The sequence below is a fragment of the Arvicanthis niloticus genome, chromosome 18 (genome assembly GCF_011762505.2).
Source record: "Arvicanthis niloticus isolate mArvNil1 chromosome 18, mArvNil1.pat.X, whole genome shotgun sequence".
Lineage (NCBI taxonomy): Eukaryota > Metazoa > Chordata > Mammalia > Rodentia > Muridae > Arvicanthis > Arvicanthis niloticus.
This window is the reverse complement of record NC_047675.1, coordinates 45,405,118-45,417,571: the sequence shown is the minus strand read 5'-3', so window position 1 is coordinate 45,417,571 and position 12,454 is coordinate 45,405,118. Positions and strand designations below refer to the sequence as shown.

At 50.0% G+C, this 12,454-nt stretch overlaps 1 protein-coding gene across 1 annotated transcript; it reads right to left on the bottom strand.

Annotated features, from left to right (window-relative positions):
* Positions 1-2,987: 2,987 nt before the first annotated feature.
* Positions 2,988-8,199, bottom strand: Adad2 (adenosine deaminase domain containing 2). The gene is made up of 10 exons (XM_034523047.2): positions 7,841-8,199; positions 6,611-6,751; positions 4,930-4,977; positions 4,692-4,817; positions 4,458-4,608; positions 4,213-4,380; positions 3,880-4,109; positions 3,546-3,789; positions 3,231-3,351; positions 2,988-3,141 (listed from the first exon to the last, which is right to left on the bottom strand). The coding sequence occupies exons 1-10, from the start codon at positions 8,190-8,192 to the stop codon at positions 3,037-3,039; spliced, it is 1,686 nt and encodes a 561-aa protein (XP_034378938.1). The 5' UTR covers positions 8,193-8,199; the 3' UTR covers positions 2,988-3,036.
* Between the last annotated feature and the right edge of the window lie 4,255 nt (positions 8,200-12,454).

Sequence of the window (12,454 nt, the reverse complement as noted above, 5' to 3'; positions counted from 1 at the left end):
AAGGAGAAGTGTCAGTTCTAAGAACTCAAAGTCCGGGTAGACTTCAGGAACAGCTTCCTCCAGGAGTTCTGCAAACACCACCAGTACCAAGCAAGCTCGTTTGTGCTGCATTTTCCTGAGTCTATCCGTTTCTGGGTAAATCACTTTCACCCTTAGGCTTTCCTCTTGGCCACAAGATGGCTGCACCAGCTCCAAATTTCACACATTCATCCCACCTTAAGCCTGCTATTGTGGCACCAATTGGTTCATGGGGCTTCAGGCTCACCCAGGATCAGAAGATAGGCTCAGCCACTCACCTGGCCATGGGGACAGTGAGGTCCCTGGGAAGATGAGAGAATCCATGGCCAAGGACCACAGTGCCCATCGGAGATGCTGGGCCCCACACCTTTACATCCAATCATCGTGGAACCCCACCACGACCTCCTCCCCCTTTGTGAGGAAACTGAGGCACAAGGAGTTGAGGTAGATATCCCAAAGTCATTGGGTGATGGATTTTAGGAATTAAGCCCAGCTCTCGTGGCTCCGGCCTCTTGGCTTCTCACTGACCGCCAGATTCTCTACGTCCAGATGGTCCTCTCAGCACAAACATAAAGTCAGAGTCTCATTTCTGCACAATGGACTGCAAAGCTAACCCTGCTCTAAAAGTAGCAGGGTCTAGGGGCGTCGCTCAGTTGACTGTTTGCCCAGCATGCAGAAAGCCTTGGGTTATGATTCCCAGAGCCATAGGAAGTAGCTGTGGAGGGTTCATGGCTGCAAGCCCGGCACCAGGAGGCAGGGGAAGGGGGATCACCACAAGTTTGAAGTCAGCTGGGATAATAGAGTGAGACCCTGTCCTAAAATGCTAAACACAAACTGTCTGCTCAGGGATGAAAACTTATATCTCCACACAGCCCTGGCACGGGTACTTCTAGCACTTTCTTCATAATTGTTAAATGTGCAGCTGAGGTGTCCTTTCGGGGGCAGGAGAACACACACTGATCCATGCTGGTGATGTGGGGCTCTCCATTCAGTACTTTGAGATGGGGTGGGGGTGGGGCCTGACAAGTACATCTCTAGGGAAACGGATAGGGCAGGGGCATCTGGGAAGTCTTTCCCTGCCCAGTTGTATTGTGATCTGCGGTCTAGTACTTGAGCTGGCACTTACTGATCTGACTAGGCAGGGATCTCTCTGTTTCTGCCTCCCCATCGCTACAAGAGCTTTGTATGGAGCTGTGCCCCTGGCCCCACAGAGTCCTGTTTGGAGCAGGGTTCTGTTCTAAGCCAGACACATTTCTGTGAAGAGCCCCTACACACACACACACACACTTCCACACTCACACACACTTCTACACTCACACACACACTCACACACACATACTTACACACACACACACACTTACATACACAGAGACATACACACACATATACTTCTACTCACACACACCCACACACACTCACCTACTTCCACACACACACACACACACACACACACTTCCACTCATCAGCTTTACAACCTGGATGACTGGGATTCACATTCACTTGCCATGTGGGGAAACTGAGGACTGGAAAGGCATAGCAGAGCCTTGGTCTGAGTCCGTGCTTATACTAAGTACACACTCTGCCTCTGGAATAAAGATGGAACCCAGGGACAGCACAGTGCGGAACCTGCTGAGGTCCATAAAGTTCCCACAGGCTTGGGCTATAGGGAAGTGGGGCTGGAAGTTGAAGAAGACACTCAAGAAGCCTTTCAGGAGGGAGGCAGGATAGGTTACAATGGCTCCTACTGTCAACAAAACTTCACCAGGGAGATCAGGCCAAGAAGACATTAACAGCCTCCATCATGCTGAGATAACGAGACTGGTGAAGGGAGCTAGGCAGAGACTGTGGTGAGGAAAATGCTGACTGGGGAGGGGAGGATGGGCAGGCCCAGGGGCACACTGACGGAACAGAGTACTTCTTGCCAGGTCGCAGCAGAGTTAATGTCATTTTGAGTAACTTGTTTTCTCAGTGATTGTGTGATTGGTGGGTACCACAGGCTCGCCCGAGAAGAGGGTACCAGGTCATACCTACTAACACGACTACCCCATTCTGCCATGCCCAGCACTGGAAGGTTTGCCTTCCTCACCCAACCCAACTCAAATGCCACTCCCCAGAACTGCTTCAGGTGCCCAGGACACATGTGTGCATCCCTTAGCTGGCCATGTTCCCACAGAACGCTGGACATCAGCACCAGCTGGTATCACCAGGTCCTTCCATGACAGTACTCTAGCTATGATCTAGGAGAGGTGGGGGTGGGAGGGAGGCATACAGAGAGCTTTAACTGTAGAATGGGGGTACAGGACCAAAACCAGTTACCTAAACTTCAAGGCTCTTGTGCTCCTGCCCAGGGTGGTAAGGCCCAGGTTTGCAGATGCACCATCTACAGGCATATTTGCAATGTGTGCCACCCTGAAGGGAAGAGGGGACGACAATTCTACCCTGCAACTGGGAAATGCTGGCTTCCCCACAGTAGGCAGCAGAGCAAGGATTCCTGGTGTCTACCACCACCCTGCATCATCCTTCAACAGAGGCCCTTAACCCACAAAACACGACAGCCAGTACAAGCCAAGCCTGACCAGATGACAGGACCCATGAGTTCCTAGGTCCCCAAAGCCCAAGTCCTGGAAAGGAAGAGGATTCAGGCCTCACAGCCAATGAAATGCTCCCAGGCTGCCCTCCGCCCCACTTCGACCTACCCCAGCACACGGGCTTCTCAGCTTGATGAGTAACCATTTGTGGTGGCATGAAAGGCTCCCCCCAGTGACCTACCACCTCAATACACCCCACCACACAGACCACTAAAGATAATTTCTTTATTAAAACTACACATACAAGTCCTTCCACTCCTCAGTGGTTATGTGTTACAAGACTCCCAGGCCCCCAGTTCTACCCCTGCCCTCACCCAGTATGCTCTTCACCCCTCCCCCCCACCCCTCCCCCCCTGCTCTGCTCCCAGTATGTTCTCCCACTGTGAGCTTCAACTCCACTAAGGGTCTTCCTTGTCCCTCGAAGTCTGGATCAGTGTCTGAATTTACCCACCAATGGCTTTGAGGGCCAGGCCCCTAGGCCCTGCTGGTCCAGGAGGAGAGAGAGCTGCCTGCGAGCTTCCCTGTAGGGGACAGCCTAGGATTGGGGGGTGGGGGGGACAGGGTGGGTGAGGTATTCACTTAAGAGTGTTGTAAGTAGGGGAAAGGGCTGGAGAGAAAGTCTACCTTGGCAGCCTCATAGGTCTGCAGAGACAGGAGCTGGGGCTTCTCCAGAGCCCTGGCGACCTGGCGGAAGGCTGCGAGAAAAGCCGCTTTACAGAGACGGGAGGGGGGCCCAACACTGGAGCTGGGGAAACAGTAACAATGGTCACTGGAAAACTACAGTCGGATCTCTGTCCCCCCTACCACGCAGTCTCCTCCTACTCAGTGTCTGTGCTACCAGAGGCGCCCACCACTGCTCTGCTCTGTCTTATGAGCAGGGGCATGGGGCTCCCCACCAGAGCTCCCTGCTAAGGGATGGTCCCACGGGGCCCTCCTCACTCGGTTTTCACACGTCCCGTGGCCACATCAACAACTTCGACGTCAGGATCGCCCAGGCTCCAGTTGAGGCTCAGGCCATGGCAGGCATTAGGCACAGGGTCAGAGGAGGCTACCAGGGGCCCAGCAAACAGGTGCAAGGTGGTACGGACATACGGACATGGAAGACAGGAGCCCAAGACACTGTCTAGTCTAGGCCGGGAGTGAATGGCCCTGTTCAGAGTTGGGGGGTCGTGGCAGGGGTCAGCTGTGGGCAGAAAGCACAGGACACCCGAGTCAGCACATCCTCCACAGTATCCAGAGCCCATTCTCTGCCCTAGCACTTTGTCCCCCTCACCTAGGACAAGGCTGGTGGCATAGAGTGGTGGCAGGAAGTGAGCCAGCAGCCCACCACCCAGCCCAAGGACAGTCCAACGGGCCAGTTTGTCACTGGCAGAGAGGCAGCCCACATGGGTATCTCGGAGGGCCGGTGCCACGTAGGATACAGGCTTCAGCTGCCCACAGACATGGGCCTGCAGGCGGAAGGCTGGGCTGTGCAGGACGCTGTCTTCTGAGGCCAGTGGGAGGCTGTGAGAGTGAGGGGCAGTGGGCAAAAGCCCAGAATCAGGGTATGCTTTACACCCTGGCTTCCCACAATAAAAGCAGGGGGCTCCCAACCCAGGCCACGTACTAGATGTCATGGGCTGCCCCCTTGGGAGTGTTGCTCACATACAGGTGCAGGAAGACCCCAGGCTTGAGTGTGAAGGGGGGCCCCGGCTCAGGCTGGGGGGTCAGCACTGACCGCTCCTTGCCCTTGGGACCCCCCTGTGTGACCAGCAGGAGCTGCCGAAAGAAGAACCTGGGAATGACAGACAGAGGTGGCTGGGGCAGCAGTTCTAGGCAGCCTGCCGCAGAACCCGCCTGCCTGCCCCTCACCTCAGCAGGGCCCTGCGGGCAATGATCAGACCGTGGCAGTCATGGAGCCGTCGGCCTGAGAACTCCAGCCAGCCGGCACAGCAGCTGCTGCCTGTGCCTAGTGCCACCAGCTCATAGGTCTCTTTGGAGTGACCAATGCTGCCTTGGACCTCTGTGCAGGAAGGGACAGAGAAAACTCAGGCAAGGAGCCTGAGCTGGTTTGTGGGAGCTGGGGTGGGGGCGGGCAAATCTCACCCCTCTCCAGGATGACTGCGGCCACTGTCCCCTTACAGGCCCCGTATGGTGAACTCTCACTCAGGAGTCGGTCCATGCCGGCACTGACCACAGCTGCACAGCGCTGCTCATGCGTCAGGACAGTCTCTGTACAATGACCAGGGGACAGTGCAGGACCCACAAGCCATGCTTCCCCCACCCCTCCCTCTTGCCCCGAGAGAGAGCAGACACCAGGGGGCTGAGCTGAGAGCCTACCTACCTATGCTGAGGGAAGTGAGCAGAGGCTGGCGGGGAGTCACCAGGGGCTCTGCAAGAGACCAGGGGAGATAAGCTGCATGGCTGCTGGGCCCGCCCAGCCTTTGGGAAGCTAAGAAGAGGAGGTGAAGGCTCCACCTTCTAGAGTCCAGCAGCAGCTGCTCCTATGTTCCCTGTCTCCCGTGTGGTCCATCCTGTGGTTCATCGGAATAGCAGCAGCACACTCCATGCTGGTGCTCAGGTGGGGGCTGTGGGGCTGCACATATACCACACACATACACCACTCATACATACAACATACATGCACACAAACACACACACATACAACATACTTATACATACACACCACCATAACACACACACACACCAAATAAACCACATATAACAGATACATATACAACATACACTTATACATACACACTACAACACACACCACAAACATCACATACACACACACACTGCACACACATATGCAATATACACACCACCATAACACACACACATGCACACACCACACAAACATACCACAAACATACAACACACACATACACAACATATACACCACCATAACACACACACCAAATATACCACATATAACAGACACATATACAACATACTTATACATACACATTACACCACACACCACACAAACATCATACACACAACACACACATACACACAACACACAAACACACAACATATACACCACCATAACACACACACCAAATATACCACATATAACAGACACATATACAACATACTTATACATACACATTACACCACACACCACACAAACATCATACACACACCACACACATACACACACCACACAAACATACCACATGCACACACAACAGACACATGTGGGGAGCCGACAGAAGGCGGCTATCATCCTTGCAGCCATCTTGAGCCATATATCCTGACAAGAGACTTGTTTACAATAGCCTACAACAGCTGAGCACATTGTGATAACATCTTGTTTTAGATACCAGGATTTTCCCTTGGGTGTCTGAGACTTAAAGGTGTGATTTAGAGCGAGACTTAAAGGTGTGATTTAGAGACAAGACTTGAGGGCGTGACTTAAAGGTGTGGCTTAGAAGTGAGACATATAAAAGGCGAGAGGCAGACAGAAGACATGAGTAGGCACTCGAGACAGGCAACTAGGATTAGACACTTGTACTTGGAAGAGTACTTGAGACTTGAGGCAGGTAACTTGGAACTGGGAAAAAGACTAGCAACTTGGAACAGAGATTAGGATTTGAGATTTATTACAGAGGAAGTAGGAATTAGGACCTGAGACTTGGTACTAGGAATTAGAAATTTGGAAAGAGAGAAGAAGAGAGACTGAAGAATAAATGGGATTGAATCACACTCTGTCTGGTCTTCATTCTTTGAGTCTGTCCTCACTCTCTCTCTTGCTGAACCCTGACCCTCGGACCGGAGCAGCCTGGGGCAGTGCGGGCTCTAACAATTTAGCCCCCAAGGGTTTTGGCAGTGCGGGTTCAAACGTTGATAGAGAGGTCAGAGACATTTTGGCCCCCAAACGTGGGGTAGAGCGGCTCTCAACAGACACATATAAAACATACACACCACCCTAACACACACACATACACACACCACAGACACATATACAACATACACTTGTACATACACACTACAACACACCACATCCATGCCCTGGCTACCTTGTCTTTCCAGCTGCTTCTGGATGTACTGAAGAGCAGAGAGCGCTGCCTGCTGTTTGGCTTCCAGCTTGCTGCTCCCTGTTCCCGCAGGACAGACCAACCCATCCAGTTCTGCACACACAGAGAAGGAGGATCCAGGACCTGAGGAAGAGAACTTGAGAAGAAGGAGTCTCCTGGCCTTCAGCTCAGGCTGGACCATTTCTGGTAGAGGTTATCAACCCTAGCCTCCTCTCTCCACTTGATACCTAAGCAACAGGTGAAGGCCAGATCAACAAAGAGGCTCTTGCACACTAAGTCAGGACTCTACAGACAGCAAGTGGCCTGTGGTTTTCCACACTTTCCCATTGTTGATTCAACCTGGCTTTCACAGAGCTTCTGGGACAAGCATGAGTAATAGGAAAGACAGGCTTCGGGGGAGGTAGGGTAGCACCTAGAGAAAGTTCTCCCACCCCATAAGGGACAGCTTTCTACTCGCCATCAGACAACAGTCCTTTATTTTTCTTCTCCAGGGACCCTCCTTTTAAAAGATCTTTCTGTTCAATGCTGTCATCTCAGGTGTAATAGCCCAGGAGCAGGTTAAAAAAAAAAAAAAAAAAAAAAAAAAACCCAGAACTGGGTCACCTGATCCAAGGCTAAGAACACAAGTAAGTTCCTTGTAGGTGTGTGCAGCCCTTTGGTAAGGGAGCCCACAGTGGCACCCACCATGAGCTCAGATGAACACATTATCAAACTGGCAAGTGCAGAGTGAGCAAGGTACAGCCTCTGGCAGAGGCACCTGTGATTGTAAGCAACAGGGGCAGCCGGTAGAGATGCTTGTTTAGCTACAACCTTGTAGGCACCTGACTGCTCACCCTGCTCCTTTGTGGGTGGAGTTTACGGGGGGTTCTCCTGCTCATCATGGCCAGTTCAACAGGCCATTGGGGAAACCTTACAGTATTAATTAGTGGCTTCCTCATCCTCCGATACACAGAGACATACAGACAGACACACAAAGATAGATGGAAGCCGGGCGGTGGTGGCGCACGCCTTTAATCCCAGCACTTGGGAGGCAGAGGCAGAAGGATTTCTGAGTTCGAGGCTAGCCTGGTCTACAGAGTCTACAGAGTACACAGAGAAACCCTGTCTCAAAACAAACAAACAAAAGATAGATGGACACACAATACACACACACAGCCCCAGACAGACAGTGGGGACACACACACACACACACCCCTCTGCCCCAGGCCCCACCTGCAGTCTGGTCCTCCAGGAAGGTGAGAGAGACACCCAGGTTAGCCATGCACTGGGTGAGCATGGCCACAGCTTGGCCTGGGGGTGGGTCCTTGGGTAGCAGGCTGAGTCCCTGGAGGGCCATGGGGAAGTCGCCCGCGAGCCCCGGGCGCAGGACTGAGCCCCCCAGGGCCTTACAGGCTTCCCCGTGTGCCTCCTGCGCCCTAGCTACTCCAGACTCAGCGATCCCAGGACCCCCATCCCCAGCCTCCGTGGGCTCCTGTCCTCCTGAGGGCCTCCAAGGCCCGGGGCTGATCTGTAGGGACGCTGCCAATCGAGGTTTCCTACGCCCTCCCTCGTCCACACTCGCCATGGCTGCACTCGATCTTGCCCTGAGCTCTTTTTTTTTTTTTTTTTTTTTTTTAATAGGAGCACGTGCGTGGCACAGAGCTAACTACGAACTCCGCCTTTTCCTGGAGATGGCCAATGACAAACCGCGGCGCTGTGACAGATGCTGCAACCAGCCAATGAGAAAGCCTGTCTTCCTACCCGCCACCCGCCAACTGTGCAGCGCGAGGGCAGGTCCTTTGAGGGCTCGTGGCCTCAGCCTCCGCTCTAACCTTGACTCCTGGGAGCAGGCGGCTGAGGGTTTAGAGACTTTCCGCTCAGACCACAGCCCATCCTAGCCCCCTTACCTAAACCGGGGTCCCTTGCTCAGCTTCAGATCCCCCACTGGGTCTTCCTGAAGCCAAACCCAAGTACAAGCTAGCCCCAGATTAGCTCTAGCCCATCTTCCCTTCCCAGAAAGGACTTTCATTTGGATTTTAAAATACCACACGATGACGGTTATTTAAAGTGAATGGAGTAGGGCTGGCAACATGGCTCAGCGGGCATTTGCCTCTAAGCTCAGAGAACTGAGTTCAATTCTGCGACCCACATGTTAAATACAGAGACTCAATTGCCAGAGGTTTACTGTGATCTCTACATAACTGCTCTGACATGCTACCTCACATACTCACGACTATTATTTTAAATAACGGGACTAAAGTGAAGGGAAGATAGAGAGAGGGAAAAAAAAAAAAACAAAGATCAAGGCACAGGTGCCATCAATTTACATAATATCAGCTATGAAAGGTGATGCCAATATAAATATTTGCTGACCCTCCAGTCCCTGCATGTTTTATTGAGTGTGGAGTATATATTACTGTTCCACGTTGCAGCTTATTCAGAGCAAGCCAGGAGGACCTGGAGTTGACCTCGCTGTGCAGAAATAAATGTCTCATAAGGGTGATGGACGATACTGGTGTGATAAACAAAATGATGGTCTTCCAAAGATGTCTACGGACCTTAGACCCCACAGCAGGGGAATATATGATGGTATTTAACAAGGGGAATCAAAGCTTCTAATCAACTGGGTTTTGTTTCTATTTTATTTTATTTTTATTTATTTATTTATTTATTTTGTTTGTTTGTTTGTTTGTTGTTTTGGAGATAGGATTTCACTGTGTAGCCCTGGCTGTTCTGGAACTTGCTCAGTAGACCAGGCTGGCCTTGAACTCAACGAGCCACCTGCCTCTGTCTTCCAAGTGTTGGGATTAAAGATTTTAAAAGAATGTATCTTGGATTATCCACCCAGTCAGTACATACATACAGTACATGACCATAACCATCCTGATTGGAAGAGAATCGGAGATAATATCACGAGGAAGATTCAAGTAGCCATTGTTAGCTTGAAGATGAAGAAAGACATGTGCCAAAGGATGCAGGAAGCTTCCAGAAGCTGGAAAAGGCAAAACACAGTTGTTTCTCCTTCCCCAGAAGACTCTGCTCATACCATGATTTTGGCTCAGTGGGTCTATGTTGGACCTCTGACCTCTAGAACTGTAAGATTGTATTGTGTAAGATTTTTGCTAACTTTTCTCAATGAGGGTGGGGGTCATGGGACAGGAGAGGGGAGGAGCTGACTCACTAGAAGATCCTCTGAGTACTGGGATCAGTAGGACAGTTGATCGCTTGAGGCCCTGTCTCAAAATGAATAGTGGTTTTGCATATGTGTACCCTTAAGCTGATTTTTAAAAGATATGTAGCTCCAATCATTAATCCCGAAGTTATTGGTGAGATCTCCTTTTTTATTTTGTTATAAACACCCCTTTAATTTGCTTTCACCTAAACTGCAGGGATGCTGTGTTAGGACATTGCATTTATGAAGAATGAGCCCTCAGATGACCTCGTTGGCAGAGCCAGTCCTCAGAGGCGAACCGGTCCTGCCAGACTCACATCCTATGAGGAACAGTCTGACTTCATTTTTCAATTTGAATAAATGTGCTGACAGGGGCCTGAGAGAACACTCATCTCATTCTCTCCTTCGCTGACTCGATGTTTTAAAGAGCGCTGTTTAGGACAGTTGGGGGTCATGCCAGACAGAAGCTCTGCCCTCATCTTTCAAATTCTGTTTCTAAGCTTGAGAACTAAGCAAGCTGTGACCTAACCAATCAGTCCACGTGTCCATGACATGGGACAACAGGGCTGATGCAGCTTTTCTTTTCTTTCCTTTCTTTTCCCTTTTCTTTCTTCTTTTTCTCTTTATTTCTCTTATTTTTGGGAAAAGCTTTTGTAAAATTGTAACTGTTGGGGTCTGGGGATTGCCACACAAACCATACGCACACCAACCTCAGTTAAGCAAAGTGGTTTATCGAACACACATCATAATACTGAACGTCCAGGACCACAAGAAGGAAAAAGCTAATTGTGGCACTAGTCTGTCCTCAGGGCAGGCTTTTAATATGAGAAACTAGGTTTAAAAGTTTAAAGAGCAAGGAGGAGAGCACTTGGCTTAACTAGGCAAAGCATTATCAGCTAACCTTCAAGCTGATCGGTCCTGCGTAAGGTAAGAGGGTGGGGAAGTGGCGTGTGGATGGGTGGTGAGCAGGGGAATTTCAGAACATTGAAATAACAGAGCCGTCCCATCTCCACCTGACCGAAAAGAGGGGACTTCCCCCCCTAGACCAAGCAGAGAGGGGCCACCCAGAACCCCCTCTGTCTGGCGATCTGAATTCTTGCTTAGGCTGCGAGGCTAAGCACTGCAAGGGAATATAAATAAAAGTTAAAAATATGTTTCTGGGTTCCCTGAGGGACAAGCCTGACTGCATAGGGGTTGATGTCAAAAGTATCTCCTCTCCAGGAAAAAGTCATCAGGATGGGTATGGCCCTCAGGCCTCACTGGACGACAGGAGGACCGAAGCCATTACAAGGTCCCCTTTAATTACTGGAGGTCAGGCCTCTATCCCCTCCTTGGCAAGATTAGAATCACCACAGTCCTTCTATCAGGGACAGCCCTGCTTATACACTGAAGGCCTAAAATCAGCCATAAGCCTAAAATCAGCAATAGGCCTGACATACATGCCTGCTAACACAAGTCTTGGGTCTCTTTAGAAAAACACTGAAACAGATGGCTATAAGCTATTGTAAACAGGCAGCTTTTGTGGAAATTTACCAGCCTGAGAAGTCGTAGACTTTGAAAATAGGCAGCCTTGATGGATAGCACCAACTTAGATAAGGACAAGTGAATCATAGGCAGAGTCATAGTGACATGTCCCCTGAACTTTTACCCAGCTGATACCCTGTTCTGAAAGATATCTGTACTCCCCCTGAACACCTATGCTCCTGTGTCATCCCCTTCTCCACATCCTGCCTTTTAGTGTTTATAACCCCTGTGTTAAAAAGTAAAAATTATGATTTGATAATAAAAAAAGAAATATATCATGTATATTTGTAACATTGTCATGACAAAACCGAATTCTATGTATAATGAATATATTCTAATAAAATGAAAAATACTTTTAAAAAAAAGAAATAACAGAGCCAAGTATTATAATCATATTTTTTTGGCTTATAAGTAGCATTCTTCAGTGTCAGCCATAAAAACCACAGTGAGCACATACGTAGGTGCAGGAAGGGCTATCCAGTGGTCAACTCTGACCCAAGCTATTTTAGACATAACAGTTCATATTGACCTTTGATTTGATGGGCCGTACGTAAAGCTGTGTGGAATTTCTTAAGATTAGCAGACTTCATACGAAGCATTCAGAACATTACAGAACAAAACAGGGTGTGTGGTCAGCATGCCCTTGAGCCACTTCACTTCTCTGTGTCAGTAGCCAGCAGGCATGGCAGAGCAACAATATGAAACAGCTGGCAGGCATGGAACAAAATGGCTACAGATATTCTGGGGAGGGGGAAGGTCAGACCATACCAACAACATACCTATAGAAAACGGTCTGGACTCTTCACGCTGAACATGCCCTTGGGTTGTGAAGTATGAGCTCTCTGGGCATGGCATGGCCATTGCCATCTTGAAAACAGGCGGGCTGTGGTTATGCTTCCTAGATCAAGTCTGTGAAAGTGCCCCAATGGTAGGAAGACGTAGGGAGGGTCATCAGGGTCTCGTCTAAAATTATAGCTGCTCCCTCTTGTTCTTACCCGATGACATACAACCCGGCCTGGCTTAGGATGCTCTCAGCAGATACTGGAGTGTGTATGTAGAGTGAAAAATTATAAAGACCATTTTGTGAAATATATATAGGCTTTTTCTTTACCCTAAACCTGAGCAAAAGAATGCAAGTTCCAGAAAGCGGA